Raw genomic sequence first — 19,738 nt, forward strand, 5'->3', positions numbered from 1 at the left:
CTAGCTCTTATCAGCTGCAGATCTCCCATCGCTTTCCAAAGGGGCTCAGGCTCCTTCTCCCCCTTTTACAACTGGGGAAACTGAGGTGTGACCCAGCAGCTCTCAGTCTGTCGCCAAAAGGACACAGGCCCTATGGGCCTAGTTTGGAGGACAATGCGGGGGTTGTCCTGCCCCCCGCCCTGAAATGCAAGCCTAGGGCAAGTGTGGAATTTGCTCCTTCACCCATGGCCCCATTGGCTTGACTGGAGCACGCCAGCCCCCAGGCCGTGCAACCTGCGACCTCCAACAAAAACTAACTCTGGGAGCTGCCCCAGCTGCAGCTGCGCCTTGGCAAGGCAGGCGCCGGAGGGGGTGGGGCAGAGAGGACTACAAATCCCAGCCTGCCCCGGGGCGGTTCCCTCCCCCACCCCCCAGCTCCCTCCTGTTTATCCTCCCGCATCCCTCGCTCCTGATTAGCCTCCGAAGCCTTTGACATCAGAGACCCATGTGGGAACGGGCGGGGCCGATTGGCTGGCGCTCGCAGCCAATGGAAGCAGGCCCCCAGTAGCCGAGGCTGCAAAGCTGGTTAAGGTGGACCCAGGGGCTGGTTTTCTCACCAGCATGAAGGCTTGGGTGTAATAATAATAATTAATAATTAATAATGATCCTGCGGGGAGGGGGGGGGCCCTTTTGGAGGATTCTGCTTCGGGAAGGAGGAGGCATCCATGGCCTGGCTTTTCGGGCTCCTGGAACGCCACGCTGCCTCCCTGCCTCATAATCCGCCGTTGTCATTTAGGGGGACTCTCTCCTGTTGGGGTCACACACGTACACCCACAGATGTGTGGAGAAATTGCTTCTCACCGCTGTGCCAGCAGGAGGCGCTGGAGGGGATGCTGGCTGAATGGCCGTTCACAGCTGGCCCAGGCTCAGTCCCTGCCAGCAGGAGGCCCGGTAGGGAAGGGTGCAGGAGAGGTGGGTGTGGGGAGCTTCCAAGTCCCCCCTGGGTCAGGTGTAGCTTCCCTCAGTAAGAACCATGCCACCAAACCCTCCAGGGAGCCAGGCCAGTCTGCTCCCAGCAGGAGGCGCTGGAAGGAGCGGTGCAGATGGCACAGCTGTGGGGCGGCTAACAGCCTGTGCCGTCCTACCACGAAAACCAGCTCCGAATTTTTTCCCTTTCTCTCCAAGGAAACCCGGCCCAGGGAACGCCCCCCCCGGCTGCAGCCTGGCTTGGATCACTGGGTCAGACGGAGGCTCTAAAACCCTGAGTATATTTTACGATTATATATTTATGATGCCTTTATGGCTGTGCAAACAGCACGTGCTATTTCCAGCGCCCAGTGTCAAGCCATGGACTAGCGAGATGCTGCTGCATAACGCCGGCAGGCAGCTCTGCTGACCAAAGGGCCAGGAAGAATGAAACCAGGCTGATGGAGGCAGCGCAGGCTTCCAGAGGGCAAAGCTTATTAAGGTTGGCTTCGTTTAGGTCGGGGCGGGGGCTTATACCCAGGCCCCTTCAGATCTGGGCCCGCCTGTCTGAGACACTGGCAGTGGGGCAGCATGGATCTCTGTGGGAGTGGAAGATCCCAGAGGCCAGTGGGGTGGGGGCCCTGTATGGAGGAGAGGTCTGGGGGCAGAGGAGGGGGAAGAGACTGTTGGGGCAAAGAGGAGGGACAAGGGGGGTGGGCTAGGAGAGGTGGGTGTGTCTGGGGCGTGAGGGAGGGACAGTCAGTGAGTGGGGGGCTGCACAGGAGTGGGGGGAGATTTGGGGGTGGGAGTCCCATCATTCTGGTTGAGGCAGCCCAGCCCCACACCTAAAGGGGGCCCATGCAGGGATATAGCAGAGCCAGTGACACGAAAGGCCAACGAGGAGGCCACCCCCACCTGAATCCGGGGCCCTGTCCTCAAAGGCCAAGCGAGCAGGAGACTGAGCGGGCCAGTCGGCTAGCAACCCGTCCTCCCCCAGCCCAGCAGGATGTGGGGGAGCCGCTAGGGAAGTGGGAGCAGCTGCTTCCCTCCGTTCAGTTTGCCTTCCCACCACGGTGGGCGTGTAGTAGGGGGAATCTCTCTCCCAGGCCTTGCCACCCTCTGACACCTCTTGTGGGTGGGAAGCGTCTCTGGCATGGCTCCCAGAGCCAGCGGGCAAAGCCCCCGGTGCCATCTCCTATGGAGAGAGGACCACCTTAAGGATCCAGTTCGACAGAGTCCCCTGCTCTCCCTTTGCTTTGCCAGGAGGCAGTTTTCATTCTAGCCAGGGACCGCTATTGAAATCCGGCCAGATTTTCTACTGACCTTCTGTTCCTGCCTTTTTTTTTTTTTTTTTTTGGTGCTTTAAGACAGATTATATTTCCCCCCAGGCCCCGTGTCCGATGGGGGGACCGAGGCGACCCGGCCAAGCACGACCCGCTGGGGAGGAATTCTCTCTCCCCTTTCGCCCGATGGAAATGTTCTTCGCCCCGGCTGAGCCATACCCACAACAATAAATAATTGTATTTTAAAAAAAAAAAAAAAGCCCATCGGAGGAAGATTCCAATATCCGTCCGTCCGTCCCTCCCGGAGACAGGATTCCTTCGCCCTCTTGTTCTCCTGGTTACCAGCGGCTGTTGGAGAAGTTAAAGAAGAAGCCAGGGTGGGGAGGTTAAAGAGGGTGTTCTCCCTCCTCCGTTGGGCATCAAGTTTGGGCAAGTCCCCCAGGATGTACCCACAAGGACGGCACCCTGTAAGTACCATCCTGGGCTCCGGGTGTGCCGGACGGGCTGGGAGTGAGGAGACGGGTTGAATTTTGGAATGGGGGGCGGGGGGCGGTCCCTGGGCCATGAGCTAAGGGAGAGGAGAGGACTGGGGTTGGAAGGTGGGTCAGGGTAGTGCGTTGGCGATGGGGTGGGCTGGGCTGGCCACAGCGTTGTTGTTACTGATCCACTCTAGACTCCACTTCAGTCTGGGCAGCCCTTCAAGTTCTCGATTTTGGAAATCTGTGACCGGATTAAGGAAGAATTCCAGTTCCTGCAGGCTCAGTATCACAGGTGAGGGGCAGGGCGTTTGGGGAGGGGCAGGCAGGTGTGGGGGAGGGGGTCAGGGGGAAGGGACAGTCCTGGGGTCGGGTGAGTGACGCAGATAGACAAGCGTCTAGGATCACAGGGAAAAGAGGGATGGGGTTGAGAGAGTGGTGCCTAGGATCCCAGGTACCGGGAGCAGGAGTTCGAGGCTGGGCTGGGCACACATAAATCAGAGGGGGAGTTCCGAGGGGTCTTCACGTCACAGATCAGGGAGAGGGAGCTGCGGGGTGGGTGGGACACAGGCCGTTCAGGGGATACAAGGAGCCGGAGGGATGTCAGGAGACAGCTGAGCTGTGCTCAGGGTCACAGGCAAAGTGGGAGGAGGCAGGTTTATTTTCTCAATCCAGAGCAAGGCCTCGCTGGACTCGGTGTTACAGGTGCGTAGCACAGGGGGACAGCGATGGGAGAGGAGCTCAGGGGAGTGGGGCTGGGCAGGTGGGGGGCCAGATTTATACCTTTCCAAGCCAGGCTCCAAGACACTGACTACCTGGTGGAACCCTGCTAGGGCCATGAGTGGCATGGAGCGTTGGCACCCGACTCCTGCTGCAGGGGTGGTCCCTTCCCCTGTAGCGGGGATGGGTGGGACGTGTGCAGGGTGGCTCCTGCAGCCAGCTCCCCTGGGGGTGGAGGTGGATCCGAGCAGGGTTGCAAATGAAAACGCTTTCCCCTTGCAGCCTGAAGCTGGAATGTGAGAAGCTGGCGAGCGAGAAGACTGAGATGCAGAGACATTATGTCATGGTAAGAGACCCTCCACCTGCCCCTGTGAACCAGCAGGGGCCTCTTGACCCCCCACCCCCATACACACACACACACACCAGGGGCCCCGTAATCATCCTACTGGGGCAGGTCAACAAGCCATTCAGCCTGAGAGCTGGCCTCCAAGGACTGCCACTCCTAGCTGGATGATGTTGCTCTGAACTGCCTATGGGTGCTTTTCCGGGGCGGGGAGAAGGGCACTGGTTCGGAAGGAGTTAACATCTATTCCTAGCAACGGTTGGTTCCTGCCGCGCCGTCTGCTGCCACTGCCATGATGCTGGTAGATGTTGGGAACGATGCCATTTTTGCATTTGGCTTCTTAACTATTAATGTCCAGCCCTTCCAGGTGGAGAGGGGGTGGCTGGAAGCAAAAACCCAGCCTAAACCGAACCCCAGGGCCGTTTCATAAAACCCCTTCCAGAGAGGATGGACTCTGACCGGGGCCTCTTGAAACGGCCATTGTGGGGTTAATCAGAATTGCTACTTACCACTGCCCATAATTCCAGCAAATTATAGGCTTCCGGCTGGATTCATCTCCAAGCAAATCAGCCTGGTGGGGTTAGGGCTGAGGCTGGAAACGGGATAGGGACACAGGAATTGCCATGGTGAATTAAACCCAGGGTCTGATTTTAGCCCAATATCTTGTCTCTGACATTATCGGCTGCTTCAGAGGAAGGTGCAAGAAACCCCTCAGTAGGCAGTTATGGGACAAGCTGCCTCCAGGGAAAACTTCTTCCTAACCCCAATAGCTAGGGGTTGTGCATGCCCTGAAGCATGAGGGTTTATTTCTCTTCCAGAACACTCATTGATTCTTTAATCTTTACTGTTGTCGCTCTGGCTGTCCTTGTTCATACAAATGTCTGATCCCTGTCCAAATCCTGCCAAGTTCTCAGCCTCAGTGACTTCTTGTGGCAAGGAGTTTCGCAGGCTAAACGGAGCTTTGTCTGGAGGAAAAAAATCATTTCCTGTGATCAGTTTTGAATTTTCCACCTTTCTGTTTCATTGACTGCTCCTTCATCCTGGTATTATGACAACAGGGCAAATCAAAGATCCTGAGCGACCTTCTTTAAACCCTAATATACCTTCTCCAGGTCACCATCCTGAACTTGTGCTAAGTTGTGACTGAAAAATCATTTCCATTCGTCTGTTTCTGGTGATACGAGTTTGGTGGGTCTCAGTCCAGTCCCTGGTGGACAAGTGCCCCTCCCACCATCACAAAAGCCCATTGTTGCCATTGGTGCCCATTGCCAGGGGGCGTATTATCCAATGGTTAGAGCTGGAGCCAGAGAAGTCAGCCCCTTAATCTTTGGGTGGGCTAGAGACTCAGAGTCCAGCGCTCAGTGGTGATCAGCTGTGGCAGGCCCATCAGAGTTGGCCTGGATTAGATTGGGCTCTGGAGACTGAACTACCCTCCAGGGACAATGCTGAGGAAGCTTGCCCTGCTACTGTCCAGGTGACTACACACAGGCCATCAATTTCCAGGGCTGGTGAATCATCTCCCTGTCCTTGTTTTCGTCCTCCTTGCTTAGCTGAATCTTGGTCCTGTGGCCCCGCCCTCATCCGAGGGGCCAGGCCTTCTGTGGGCTCTTCCCACCTTCCCAGAGCTGAAAGAGGCCAGCACCTATCACCATGTGCTAAAGCCGGATAGAACTAGAGCTCCCTGATCTGTCCCTCAGTTCATAAATCTGGGCCTGACCCTGGGAAAAGCAAAACCCATCTCTGTAATTGACTACTGATGGAGTTACACCAGGGCCAGTTTGGCAGGGGGGAGCCATGTGGAGTAGCTACCAAGACCTGCTGGTAACGGCTTCGTTATCTGGTGGTGAATGGGGAGTCCTCTTCTAACCAGCTGTGTTCTGATTTGCTTTCAGTACTATGAAATGTCCTATGGGCTGAACATTGAAATGCACAAGCAGGTGAGTAAGGTGGGCTCTTGATTAGCTGCGGGGAATCGGGGGAAGGATATAGGAGGAACCCCCCACTGTGGGTGCTCAGCGTCTCTGGAAACTGTTTCCCACCCCAACCCTGGTTATCTCCGATGCAGACCATTCTGTGTCTTCGTCTGGGGCTGGATCTGAACGCGGAGCTTCCGGCTTAAACCCAGGGCTGGGAGAATTTGCTTAATCCCATGGGAATGCAGCCTGGTGATTGGAAATTGAGGTTCACTTGGGGGCTGGACCTCCGGTCTGCTCAGGGACTTGAATTCAATAGGCAGCCAGGTGACGAGACCAGTGCAAGGCATTCCCGAGGCCCTGTTAGCCAGCCAGCCACATACCTGATTCAGCGTGTAAGCTCATGCCAGAGCATGGACTCACTCACTGGTGGCCTGTATGTAAACTTGGAAGAGTTCCATTTGTATTGGTAAATGTCGGTAAACGTCAATTCCACCGCGCACACACAAACCAGGGGAAATTTTTCCATCAGTGATCATCTAAATTTATAGATGGGCAAAGCAAGAACAATTCTGCCGGAGAAAACTTTTGATTTAAGGCTATTTCCTATGTGGATTTTGACATGTGATGTTGACAGTTTGTGTTTTAACTGTTCTAAAGCTTTAACTTTCTGGATCTCAACATCTACTGTCATTAAATAATTATTGTCTGATGCTCCCTCCCCCTCCCAAATTGCCTGCAACTGTGAAAATTTAAATTGATAAAAACTGGGGGGGGATGCTTAAAACCCCTACTTCTATGAAAATTTAAATGGATAACAATTGAAAAATGCACATGGCAAAACCTCTGGGTGGTGTTATGATTTATGTTTAGTACAGTAGCACCTCGGGACCAATGGAGGACGGAGCCGTGTTGGGCCAGGTGCTGTACAAACCCGGTGTAAGATACTGTCCTTACCCTGAAGTGCTTGCAATCTAAAGAGATAAGACAGACCCAGGGGAAGGGATCGAAGACCTAAGCAGAATGATCGATGTGATGGCTGCAAATAGCATGGTAGAGCCATGATTTTTCTTTCGTTTAATCATGTTTGGGTGGGTTTAGTTAGGAGGGGATCAGCTAAAATGGAAGGACAAGGGGAAGAGGGAGGCTGAGAAGGAGAAAGGTGTGAGGGGCAGGTGTGGAACCAGGCTTAAGCATAGGCTGTACGCTGGTGGTTATCTGTGGTTAGGTAAAGAATCTAGAGATTGGCTGGTAGGTCGGTGCTTGCTGCCTTTGGGTCTCAGCCAGTCTGAGGGGGGGGCTCAGGGTCAGATTTGTTAAGGTGCTTCGGCATCTAAAGACGCAGCGCCATTGATTTCAAGGCGTTTCTGAAAATCCCACTAGGTGCTTGTTCTCATTTGTAGGCACCAAAAGACCTTTAAAAATCTGGCCGGTGGTCCCCCCATTAGCACCCGCTGCGCTCTTAGGCGGATGGTTTATCTGGCACCTCTGTTACAGAGAAAGCTGCGGGTGAACAGCAGGGAGCTGGCGGAGCTGGAGTGAAGGCCCACAGGAACAGAAAATCAAATGGATCTTTTTTCTTTTTTTTTCTTCCCTTCCCAAAGACGCTGGAGTGTTTTTCACCATCCCAGTCTCCTTTTGTTCCAGCTGTAATTTGCTTTCCTCTTCAGATTTATCAATCTAGTCATCGCAGGGCTCTCTGCCAGGGAAATTAGTTTGGAACGGTGCCTGACAAAGTGGCAAGTCGACTGCCATATTTCTCCAGCTGGCTCAGCCCTCCAAGTTTGCTCCTTTTGTTAGCAGGGTGGTGCGTGAGAGTCACTTTCATTCTCAGCTTCCTAATTTACTCCAAACTCCGATGGGATCCCGAAATTCAGCAGGAGCCCCGGGAGCTGAACGAGAACATACCATATTTGTCTGTTGAACAAGGCAATGAAGATACAGTGTTGTGGAAAGGAGTGTTGCCAAGTGGTTAGAACAAAGGAGCCTGGGAACAAGGACTCCTGGGTTCTAATCCCAATTCTGGGAATGCATGTGGGAGTGGGTCTGCGGACTCCTGGGTTCTACTCCCAGCTCTGAATGTGTGTGTGGTCTAGTGTTAGGAGCAGAAGACTGGGTCTGCGGACTCCTGGTTCTAGTCTTTAGCTCAGGTGGAAGTACGCTCGAGTGGTTAGGGTAGGGAGCGGGAGTCAGGACTACAGCTGCAGGTGAGGGTTAGAGCTGCTTTAATTTCTGTTGGACTGAATTTAATCCCGTTGGTTTCTGGTTGCTGCCTCTCAGACGCTCTGTCACGGGTGGGTGTCAGGAGGGAAGGCTGGGCGGTGTTACCTGTGCTGTGTGCCCCCCCCGGGCTGTGACTGGGAATTGCCAGGGCTGTGTTACTTAGGGGGCCTGGCAGATTTCCTTTGTTCTTTGCTGGGCTTTTTATTAGCGCTCTCAATCTCTCTGCACCTCTCTCGGGGAGTCCTGGAAATCTGAGATGGAAAAATATAGCAGACCAGCTCATCTGCGTCCCCAGGCGAGTGCCAAGGTGGATTTGCTGTGTGAGGCATGTGGTTTAAATGTTATCAAGCTCTGAGGCTTTTACTGCTTCCCTTGGGAAACTGTTCTCTTGCAGGAGGCAGCGTATCCAAGTGGGTAGGACACAAGGCTGGGAGACGGGAGACCTGGGTTCTACCCCTTTCCCTGCTACTGACTCCCTTTGAGACTGTGGGCAAGTAACTGCCCCTCACGGTGCCTCAGTTTCCCCCTCTGTAAAATTGAGATGACTGTGGTGTCCTCTCTTCGTAAAGTGCTCTGAGATCAGTACATGGAAAAGCCAGCTGAGGGGCTAAGTGTGATCATGCATCTAAATAAATATCAGGGCACAAATTATGTCGAGGCAGCCCACCAGCTCAGGCAGTTTAGAAAGACCCCATGGGTGGGGGTGACGGATCAAGCCCCATGCAGGGAGTGGGGCCGATTTTTATATCCATAGCTACAGCCCTGTAAGGAAGAGCCCCAGATCCCCCCAAGCAGCCTGCCAGAAAGGGCTCAGGGAGGGAATTAGTGTCGGGTGGATGAACTGCTTTTGCCTTATTTTGAACCCACTCGAACTCACTGTGGGTTGGAAAGTTTGACTCCAGCTTGAATGCTGTTGGTATCAGGTTCCACTTGGCAGGGAAGGGAGAGAAACATCCTTCAGAGGAGCCAGTCCTCTCTAGGGCGGTCCCTCTGCTCCAGCCATGGGCCAGCTAAGTTTCGGGGCTCCTCTGCCCGGTGCTGTCACAGCCTGTCCTTTGGCTATGAAGAGTTTTTCTGTTGACTCGGCCATGAAAGAAAAGACAGGTGTTAGGTGAGCGGGAAGAGCCTTGTGGCTAAGGTGCCGGCCCGGGGCTCAGGAGATCAGGGTTAAATCCTGTCTTGTAAGATACTTAGTCTCTCTCTGTCTGTTTTCCCATCTGTGCACCGGGGAGCGTAATGGTCTCCTCCTCAGAGGGCGGTGATGCTAGGGGGCAGACGAGAGACCCCCCCTAGGAAGAGTTCTGAATGAATACCGACTCCTTTCGCAAACCCCAGAAAACAGGGGCTGGCCAAGCACCCAGCCCTTGTACCGATGGACCAAAGGCACAGGCTGCAGGCGGGGTCTGTGCCCGGCAGGACTGGGGGAGCCCGTGAAATCCAGTGAGGTGGGGCAGTGCACGTAATACCCCGGGGACATGCCCTGCAAGGACCCCACCAGGACTCTGGAGTAGTGATCCCTAAAGAATCCATCCTGGTCTTTCCACCGAGCCCCGCTGCAGGCTGGGACGGGAGTTTGGGAGTTTAGCCCACGCTATCAATGCAGCTCCTAGCCCTGTGCCTTCCTATGGAGCTTGGGCGGAGGGGGCTTGATTTAAAGAGCCCCCATTCTTCTAAGCAGTACCGGCGTCTGGCATGACTGAGCTGCCTTTCCCCCTTTCAGGCTGAGATCGTGAAGAGGCTGAGTGCCATCTGTGCCCAGATCATACCGTTCCTGACGCAGGAGGTAAGAGGGAGCCCCGGGCTGCTTGGGGGGTGGGGTAAGAGGGAGCCCCGGGCTGCTTGGGGGGTGGGTCGAGTGGTGGAGCCGTGGAGGAGGAAGACACTAGGTTGCACTAGGAGGCGCTAGGGGAGGAGGGACCCGAGCTTGCACTGGGATGAATAGTTGTGCTGTGTAAGAGCGAGATCCCAGGAGGGTGAGCGCCTCTTGGGGTGTTGCCCCTGGGAGGTGGGCAGCACTGCGCGGCACCCAGCCCGCCTCGTCCCCCGTTGTCTTTTCCATGGGGCGTGATACCCTGCCCAGCCAGGCTCCTGACCCGCCGTGCCTTCCTTTCCCAGCACCAGCAGCAGGTGCTGCAAGCCGTGGAGCGGGCCAAGCAGGTGACCATGGGGGAACTGAACAGCATCATCGGGGTGAGTAGCCCCGCGATGGGGGAGGGGAAGGGAGTTCTGCTCAGGGAGCTGGGATGCCCCTGGCAGGGTAATCCCAGACCACAGCTCCGGGCTGCCCCCAGCCAGCTGGATGGATGCCCCCCTGTGACCTCACCTTGTGTCTTCCTCCTTTGCAGCCATGTGATGAGCAAGCCAGACAGTGTTCCCCCCCACCCCCTCACCGTGTTGCACTGGCAGCAAAAGGCAGGAAAGCCAGGGAGAGGGTGGGGGGGACATCTCGGCCTCAAGGCAGCATTGAACAGGCCTGGGTGGAGACCAGGAGCCTTTTGACAACCATGGCCAAAGTCCCATTGACCTAGGAGCTGCTCCGGGCCCTGGGCAGGTCTCAAGGAGAGCTGTTGAAATCGCGCAGGGAGCCTTGGGGGTCATCCTGCAGCAGAGAGCCTGATCACCCCCCCCCACCTCTGAGCGAGTGTCCCTGTTTGTGCTCAGCCCTGGGCTCATGGCTGCAGCTGGGCAAAGGGTCTTGGAACTGCTTCGGGGCAGGTAGCAGGGCTGGAGGGGTTGGGTGGAGGAAGGGGGCAGGGCTGAAACAGGGGGGGGAAGGGGGTCTCCTAGCAATACCCCGCAGCCCCGGCTCTTTCTCCTTCAGCAGCAGCAGCTCCAGCACCTCTCCCACCATGCGCCTCCCATCCCGCTCACCCCGCACCCCTCGGGCATGCAGCCTTCCAGCCTGGCCAGCGCCTCGGGACTCCTGGCCCTGTCGGGGGCACTGGTGGCCCAGTCTCAGCTTGCCGCAAAGGAGGACAGGGGGGCTCAGGATGCCGAGAATAACAGAGGTAAGGGACTTGTATGGTGCGGGGGGTGGGTCGGGACAAGGGGCAATTAACCCTTTGAAGCCTGAAAGAGTGGGTGTTTCCCGTGTGCTGAGGCAGCGTCCTTGGTGCCTGGGAGTTTAGCTCCCATCAGAACGAACAGTGCCCAGCTGCTGGAGAGTTTCCTTGTGCTTCTCCGCTCATATTCTATGGATCCTGCAGCTGCCATTTCTATCGCTCGGGAATACTGGTTAGCTAAGGAGACGCCCGTTCCTCCTGGGGGGGCAGAGCCAGGCTGGCTAGGAGTGGAGAGGAAGTGATTGGTCCTTAAGGAGCGCTGCCATTTGGTGCCAGCCAACAGCCCCCCTCCCTGCCCCGGCAAACCACAGCGGTGAGAGCAGACATCGCCCCACTTTGCCCTTTACCCAGGGCTCACTGGTGTGCGGCAGCTGCTGGCTCCGGCTGGGAAAGCGCCGGGCGCAGCGAGTGACAGATAAAGCTAATTCAGTCTCTGGAACCTCGCGAGGTTGGGGCTATTTTTGACGGCGGGAGCCGCCACAGCGCAGCGTGGAAGCCTGAAGGCCCACACGTGTGCAGGGACGCGTGCCTGGTTGTCTCCGTGTGCAACCCTGCGTGTGCGTGCGCAGGACGTGTGTGTCTTTATCTGTGTGCCCCATGCGTGCGGGGGGGTGTGTGCGCCACCGTACATGTGTGTATTTGTGTGCACACATGAGTGTGCACGTGTGAATGCACACACAAAGGCGCGTGTGACGGGCTCCGCTGGAGCTGCTGCTGTTTCTTCGACGCTTCGCTCCGCACGCCTCCCCGGAACGCTCCTTCAGCTACTGTGGACCATCACGGTCTCTAGCTCTGTAGTGCGTCTTATCCATAGATCTCAAAGCACTTTGCAACAGGGGTCTCACTCTCCCCATTTTACATATGGGGAAACTGAGGCATTGGGTAGTGAAGTGCTTTGCCCAGAGTCAGAAGAGCCAGAAATAAAACCCAGGGCTCCTGGGTGGCACACCGGTGCTCTATCCACTAGGCCATGCTGCCTTCCAGTAGGGGCAGTTTTCAGAGTAACAGCCCTGTTAGTCTGTATTTGCAAAAAGAAAAGGAGGACTTGTGGCACCTTAGAGACTAACCAATTTATTTGAGCATGAGCTTTCGTGAGCTACAGCTCACTTCATCGGATGCATCCTGTGGAAAACACAGAAGACGTTTTTATACACACAAACCATGAAAAAATGGGTGATTATCACTGCAAAAGGTTTTCTCTCCCCCCACCCTACTCTCCTGCTGGTAATAGCTTATGTAAAGTGATCACTCTCCTTACAATGTGTATGATAATCAAGGTGGGCCATTTCCAGCACAAATCCAGGTTTTCTCCAGGGCAGTGTATGTTAAACATAGGTTGTGGTTAAGAGGAGTGTGTTCTGAGCACCCAGGGTACTAGGAAAGTTGTTGTGATTTATTTAAAGGAAACAAAAAAGGACCAACTCAATCATTTGTTTTGTTTCTTTACACACAGGGGTCCCAATGTAATGTTAGCAACCCAAACACAAGCGCACTAGCCTGGTTTATGAGACACCAGAAGTGAAACTGACCAGTCTAAGATCCCTGCTAAATTGCAAACAAAACCTAGATTGCAAACTCTTTTTTGTCTTTTCAATAAGCGTTACATTGCTTCAGACGGTTCCCTGATGGAGAACTCTCAGGTGCAACGGTTATATAAATAAGAACAAAAATGGTGAAAGCATTATTAAAAGCAAAACTAGATCATTTTAAGTGGCATGAGAGGCACCAGCAATCGGGGTGTGTGTGTGTGTGTGTACACCCCTGGCCCCTCCGCACATGTAACTGCATGCTTTAAATTTTGACAGTGTCTCTTTAAGAGTCCCCCCACCCCCCAAAGAAAAGACAACAGTTGGAAGAGGAGAAAAGCTGGCTTTTACTCTTTCTTGCTTAATCCTTTGAGAACCAGATAGGTAGGCCATTGGATGCTTTAAGAGGAAGTCTGTCCTGTGCACTGCTGGGCTAGACGCAGGAGACAGTAGGTGTCCTCCTATGGGCTGTGTTGTGATGGATTAGATGGTCCCTTTCGCCCTTAACAACCCGTGCGATGCTACATATATCTAAGGGGTAATCCTAGTATCTCTGGGGTGAATTATTCAAGACTGGTATTATTAAATCCATCCTGCATTATGAGATTGTAACCCCCCACCCCCACCCCTTTGTGCTGAACAGTGAGCCCTGGAGCGGTTAAATATGTTCACATTGCCCCGTCTCTTGATTTCTGTCTGCTTCATCCCTGAGCATCTGTCCACCTGCCAGAGAAGATTGGGACTCTGTTGGGAGAACCCATTTATCTTCTCCAAATGCTGATGCGATCATTACCAGTCAGGATCTTCCGGGAGCAGGGAGCGCTGTACAGACAACCTCATGCTGAAATTTGCAGTCAGACCCCCGGTGATCTCGGCTCATCTGAGGAGATGGTGTTTGTGTTGCATGCATAGCATGCAAAAGAGGCCGGGGCAAAGCCTTTGAAGAGGGGAAGCACACACAGGGCTTGTGGGTATGGGGATGCACCTGGCTTTTTTCTAGAATTGTGTCCAGCATCAGTTAGCCTGTCTCCCTTTGGCCAAGGTGTAGTGTGTCTACCTGCTGCACCCAATCTCCATTTCCTTCCGCCCCCAATCTGAGGATCTTCAAACTTTGGAGAAGTTCAGACCCTCCCCTTGTAGCTTACGTGGTCTGACGCTAACGGTCGCGCTGATAGGGGAGGAAGGATGGTCTAGAGCAGTGGTTCTCAACCGGGGGTTCGCGTACCCCTGGGGGGACGCAGAGGTCTTCCCAGGGGCAGTCACTTAGTTTTACAACAGGCTATGTAAAAAGCGATAGCGAGTCAGGACAAACTAAAATTGCATACGGACAATGGCTTGGTTATGCTGCTCGATGTACTATGCGCGGAAATGTACATACAATATTTATATTCCAGTTGATTTATTTTATACTCATATGGTCGAAAGGAGAAAGTCAGCCACTGTTCAGTACTCATGTACTGTAACACTTTTGTACTTTCATGGCTGATCTTGTTTGAAGTGAGGTGGAACTTGGGGGGACAGGCCGCGAGACAAAGCAGACTCCGGAAAGGGGCAGGGCCGCTGCAAGGATATTTTGTGCCCGAGGCAAAACTTCCACTTTGCGCCTCCACCCCCTTCCTCTCCCCCCCCCCCCCACTTACAACCTCCGAAAACTAGTAAACGTAGCATTATAAACAGCCTGTCAGAACAGGTAACGGCTGTTGTAATGTTTCTTTTTTACCTTTAAGGCGTTTCAATTGTTTGCCATTTTCTCTGGTGGTGTCCCATTCAAAGTCTTACTATTGTGCAAAGCTAAACAATTGAGCCCTGCATTGCATCACCAGCCAGGTTAGGCCGGGTGACAAATCCCCCTTGCCCCAAAAGGCCATTATCCCCTGGTGACTAATTTCTACTCCAAGTCTGTAAAGCAGACTTTTAAGGTAAATACATTATTCCTTCAACATTACCCATGCACACATCTCTCAAAGATTCTCACTCTTAACAAGTTACCAGCCTTGTGTAGATCCCTTCCACGTTCCTCTTTGTGGGTAAGTGCCCTGTAAAACGCATGTGGGGTGAAGTGAGTTTGTCAGGCCTGCGGTGACAGCTGTTTGTGAAGATCAGGGGGCCCTTTGCCAAGGGGTGCTGGTGTCACAGTGAGCTTGGGGTGGCTGACAGTATGGGGCAGGGCACTGAGGCTGGTGTGGCAGGTGACATTCACTGTTGCTGCTGCTCTTGGCCGGCAAGTCCCGGGCCCCAGCCGAGCCCAGCCCCTTGCGTCTCCTCTGCGGCAGCGCCCCCGGCCTGCGTCCTCCCAGATGGTTAAAGGTGGAGAGCCACTGGGCTCGGGGAGAGGGAGCCAAAGAAGCACCCTGATAGAAAGGAGCAAATCCAGGCTACATGGAGATTTTGTACAGTTCCCATATCGGTCACGAGTACAAGCAACGTCAGCTCTGCAGCCCGGGCCAAGAATCAGGGGTTCCCGTTGTCCTCCACCAGAGAAAATTTACTATTGTTTTACACGGACTGTTGCTCTTTATGGTACAAGCTGTGGCATCACGGGCTTTGGGGTTCTCTGAATTCCTGCTTCGGGGCTGCACGTCAGACTCAATGGGTGCGTCTCAGACGCTCTCACCTGTGATTATGTGGGGTGACCGGCCCTAGTCCTCCCTCCAGGGTAACCCTTGATGCTGGAATGAAGCCCAGTGGGTGGAAAGATCTAGTTCTAGTCCCAAATGATCTGGACCATCCCTTCACTAGTGCAAGGAAGTGATTGTGTCCCCATAGCCGGCTTGCCAGGAATGGCTCTGTCCAGCCTTTCCTGGCTGATAGCCCTGATTAGGCTGGGGACGTACAACCCAGATCAGACCTCTCTGGTTTGGGCTTGGCCACATGACATCAGAACTAAACGAATCTCTTTGTTCTCCCTTTGTGTTTTCCCAATCTGGGGCTCTCTACGCACCTGTGTCTTCCTGCTGGACGGAGCCCAGAGCGCACGCCAAGCCGGGTAAGCTATGCAACGGGGGCCTGGAGATCACCTGTCTGGAAGAGGGTGGAAATTAGCACAGAGGAAGGTGTTGGACCTGAAACAATGAGCGAGGGCACGTACTGAAATGACACAGTCTTGCTGCTTTGGCGGGTGGTGGGCACATCTTATCCCTTCCCGGCCCGCAATGATCGGGAGGCCAGCTCGGCTGTGCACAGGGCTGGAAGCTGAGTTTGAATCCCATCTCCCAACCTGACTCTGGGCAAAGAGGCCGCTGGCTTTGGGTGCCCAGTGGGGCACTGGAAAGCAGAAGCTAGCCGCAATGCAAGGTACTCTGGCCAGGCCATAGGCGGGAGCAGGTTTGGTGCAGGGCCCTTACACTGGCTATGCCCCCTGCGTGGCAGGTGGATTCCTGGGGGGCCACCCTTTGGGGCCCCAGAGCAGCAGGGAGAATGAAGGGCCGAGGGGTCACTCTGTTGGTGGGACAGGCTCAGCCAGACTCCATCTTTTGATGCCTCCCGGAAGAGCTGCGAGTGGCCTCTTTTCTCCAAGCGCTGCGCCCGGCTCCCTTCTCTTGTGGTTGCACTGGGATTCCCAGGAATGTTTTGTTGCCTGACCTTTTCAAAGCAAACAGCCCCGAGATAGCATTGCTGAAGCCCTGGCACTGAAAACAAAGGGCAGGAGTCTAACGATTCACCGCTGGAAGGGAACCAGCAGGAGAGAAAGGGGGGCTGTTTCTGCAGCGCTCAGGATCCACGTTTAATTTGCTTCTGTCGACAGATTATTTCCAGGGGCTGTGGGTGGAGTTGTATCAAAGACAGAGAGCCCCGTTTGGAGCTGGTGTCAATTGGCATCACTCCGTTGACTTCAGGGGAGCTACTGCTACCTACACCAGCTGGGGATCTGACTCCAGTGGGATTCTCCCCCGCCCTGGAGGGCGGACCCCATGGACTTCAGTGGAGATAGGCTGATTGACAGTAGCTGGGGATTGGGCCCCACTGCCTTCAATGGAGCTATGTCGGTTTACACTGTCCGGAGATCCAGACCCATTGACGTAAATGTAGCTACCGCTGTTTGCACCTGCTAAGGATCTGGCCCAGAACTGGAATTTGCACCAAGGAAGCAAAGATCATTGACGCATTCCCCAAAGAGCTTTGCTTTTCCCTCTCGAGGGTGAGGAGGGACTGGCTGTCTCGGGGAGGGGTGCACAGCATGGGAGGCTTTTGTCTCTATGACTCACACTCGGATCCAGCCTGTCTGGTGGCCTTGCAGAGTGAGGAGTGAGCCATGGGCCCATGCTGGTAGAGAAGGATGATGGCCTTGTAATGAAGACGTGGCCCAAGGAGCTAAGATGACTAGTTTGTGCCACTGACCTGATGTGCAGCCTCGGCTGAGTCACTTCCCTGCTCAGTGCCTCAGTTTCCCCCAGCTGTCAAACGGGGACAGTGATCCTCACAGGGCAGGTCTAGCAGCTCAATTCTCTGTGATCTTCAGAAGGAAAGGTCTAGGGAAGTGCCTAGGGTGACTTGTCCCAGGAATGACTTGCCTTCTTGGGGCGAAGGGCTGGGCTTGCAAAGGCTCCTCATGCTGGGTGCTCTTTGGAAGAGCGGGGCTGGCTGTGTCGATGCTGAGCACTTAGCAAACTCGGCCCCTGGCTGGGGACCGAGTGGACCATAGAGGCTGAATTCCCCTCCCGTTCCTATCCCCAGCGTGAGTGCCCGCTGGCAGGAGAAGCTTGCCGGAGGGCTGCCCTGGGCTGTGGACGGAGGAATTGCGTCTCCCACCAGATCCCTTCCCCTCCTCTACAAACCAGCTTCGCTCAGAGCTGGCCTGATGAAAGGGAGCCCCAACCTGTTAGGGGTGCAGAACCGGCCTCACCCTTGTTTGTGGGTCCGTACAAAGTGTCCGGCACTTCCCCTGACCTGGGAGCAGACACATACCTCTCATAATTCAGAACTGCAGTGACTGTAAAGTACACGCCGTAATAAACATGGGCGGCTGCCTGCAGGTTGCAGCGTGTAAAACGGGGTGCGTCCATTGCACCCTTGTGTCCACTGAGGGGGTTTCTGGGAATTGGTGGGCCTCCCCTCCTTCAGGGCCGTGCAGTCCGCTCGAGCCAGCCCCAGAGGAAACAGGCATATCCTATCGATCCTGACATCAGAAAGTGTATCTCCTACTGTCCTCTTCACCCTACTTAAAAGCGCTACAGAAAGCACACAGGAAACCCAGTCACCCACCCCTAAAATGCAGCCACCTCTGGGGTGGAGCATGGTGGCCATTTAACAGTGCCACACAGCAGCTCAGAATGGGAAGCGAAGGGTAACGGATCCAGGTGAAATCTGCTAGGAGCTCTGAGCAGAGTTGGGGGCGGGGGAGGGAATCAGTGATCCAGTCTGAGCTGGGAGTGTGCAAGATAAAGGGGTTCCTTGCTGGTGGATAAAATAACCCCCTTGCTTTGACAGGGGTGCTCCTGTTGGGGGTTTGGGGGGGGCAGTTTAATGATGGAGGCTCTCAGCCTGACTTGGCCCATTTGCCCGCTCGCTGAGGCAAGTGTCTGAAGGTCGAGCGCTGCTCCCAAAATATCCTCTTACGTGCTGTCTGAGGAGGGAGCGTTTCCTGCTGAACAAGCAGGAGTATCCCCTCGGGGCCCCCGCTCCCCCAGGTAATCCTACCCCCTGCCAAACCCCTGGGAGGAGACTCTAGAGGGTACACCCTCCCAGCCCCCCGCCCCGCCCACGCTGACTCCTGAGCCCCTGCCCTGACCCCGGGGTGAGCGCGCTCTAAACACTCACAGGAAGACCTGCCCCCACTCAAGACAATGGGGCCCTAGAGAGAGCTGTTCTGCCCCGCTCTGGCAGCGATCAACTGCGAGTGCCGTGCCTCCCGCTCCCTGGGCTGCCTTACTCCAGCCTTGCCTGCTGATACACCGCTGTCACCTCCTCAACAGGCTGAGCCCGGGGTCCAGGGGATGCGCCAGGGTAGGGGTGGCCTGGTTGTTGCATTTCTCCACACCACAGCCTGGGCCCAGCCACGCATGGGTTTGTGCGTGGCCCTCGAGGACTCCAGTGAAAGCAGCTCCCTTGCATCCGTGCCTGGCATCAAACCCCCACTTCGCGCGTCCCTAGCTGTAGCCAGCCAAGGGTCACGGAGAGGGAAACTGAGGCACGGGGCAGGGAAATGAATTGCCCAAGATCTAGCCAGGAATACGACCCACGTGTCGTGAGCCCCCAGTTCTAGGCATGAACCACTCCTCCTGCCTTTAGAGCGCTCTTTCCATGTGTGTGTGCTCTGAGTGAAAGCCCAGAGAACTGGTCTCTCACCTGAGCCATGTCCACCTGTGAAATCCAGGTGACTTGACAGTAGCCTGGTGGGAGGAGGGGGAAGAGGAGGGGTGTTCTGATCTCCACAGTAGGGCCAAATAGTCCCTATTCAAAGGTATTCCAGATTCCTGCTACTCAGGCATTTGTCCTGGTGCAATAGGAGGCTAGGGAATGCTTCCGGGCAGAGGCAGCTAGCACCGACAGGGTCTGGTGGTGCCTGTGTGCTAAATTGCTTTGTGGTTCAGCCTTTGTGGCCTGTAGCGGATGGTGGAGGCCGGGCAAGGAAGGGTTAAAGATCTCACTGTGCCCCTCAAGCTGGCGAGTTATTTGCATCGATCCACCATGAAGGACGGTCTTGTAATTCCTCCGAGGATGAGAAATGGCGTGGGCTGGACCGGTGATGTGCTCGGCAGCCAGCGTGAGGCACGGGAAGAAAGAACAGTGGTTACCGTGCCACAGCAGGTGGATTGATCCAAAAGGGGTCGATTCCAGATCCTTAGAGCTTTTTGGGGGCACATACGATCTGTGTTCATACAGCACCTTGCACCGTGGGGTCCTGGGCCATGACTGGGGTTCCCAGGCATTACTGTAGTACATAAGTGGGGTGGACTGGGGGAAATTCTGCCTGACCATAGCTATGGATCAGCTTGTGCCCTGAAGCCTGAGGATTGATGGTAATTTTCATCTTGGCACATTGTCACCGGAGAGGCCAGACAAGTGTCTAATCCTTGGAAACTGTTTGCGTTCTCCTGCAGCAGGGAGTCCGGTGCATTAACTGTCAGTGGGGCGAACAGGTCGCTTCCTCTGGTCCACTCTGAGTTTGCTAGGGGGTGATCTTTGCTCCGAACAAATGCCAATTCATGGAGAGGAGGGGGAGGGAATGACCAATCTTAGGTCAAAACTTTCCAGCCTGGCCCCTGATTTGGTTTTCAGATCTAGGTGCCCAACCTGAGCCACCTCAG

The 19,738-nt window shown here is 54.9% G+C and overlaps 1 protein-coding gene across 9 annotated transcripts in view; it reads left to right on the forward strand.

The window, feature by feature from the left end:
- The first annotated feature begins 1,998 nt into the window (after positions 1–1,998).
- TLE2 (TLE family member 2, transcriptional corepressor) overlaps positions 1,999–19,738 on the forward strand; it is a 33,543-nt gene continuing 15,803 nt past the window's right edge. For 2 of the 9 annotated variants that reach the window (XM_084614270.1, XM_084614271.1), the window contains exons 1-8: positions 1,999–2,695; positions 2,902–2,999; positions 3,707–3,770; positions 5,660–5,704; positions 9,624–9,686; positions 10,019–10,093; positions 10,725–10,911; positions 15,461–15,477. In XM_084614270.1, the coding sequence (XP_084470396.1) occupies positions 2,672–2,695; positions 2,902–2,999; positions 3,707–3,770; positions 5,660–5,704; positions 9,624–9,686; positions 10,019–10,093; positions 10,725–10,911; positions 15,461–15,477 (573 nt within the window). In that variant the 5' untranslated portion in view covers positions 1,999–2,671. Of the gene's footprint in view, positions 2,696–2,901; positions 3,000–3,388; positions 3,410–3,706; positions 3,771–5,659; positions 5,705–9,623; positions 9,687–10,018; positions 10,094–10,724; positions 10,912–15,460; positions 15,478–19,738 lie in introns of those variants that run through there. The other 7 variants (XM_084614274.1, XM_084614278.1, XM_084614272.1 and 4 more) reach the window with 6 other exon arrangements.

Source organism: Lepidochelys olivacea, assembly GCF_965140295.1.
Source record: "Lepidochelys olivacea isolate rLepOli2 genome assembly, chromosome: 25".
Taxonomy (NCBI): Eukaryota; Metazoa; Chordata; order Testudines; family Cheloniidae; genus Lepidochelys; species Lepidochelys olivacea.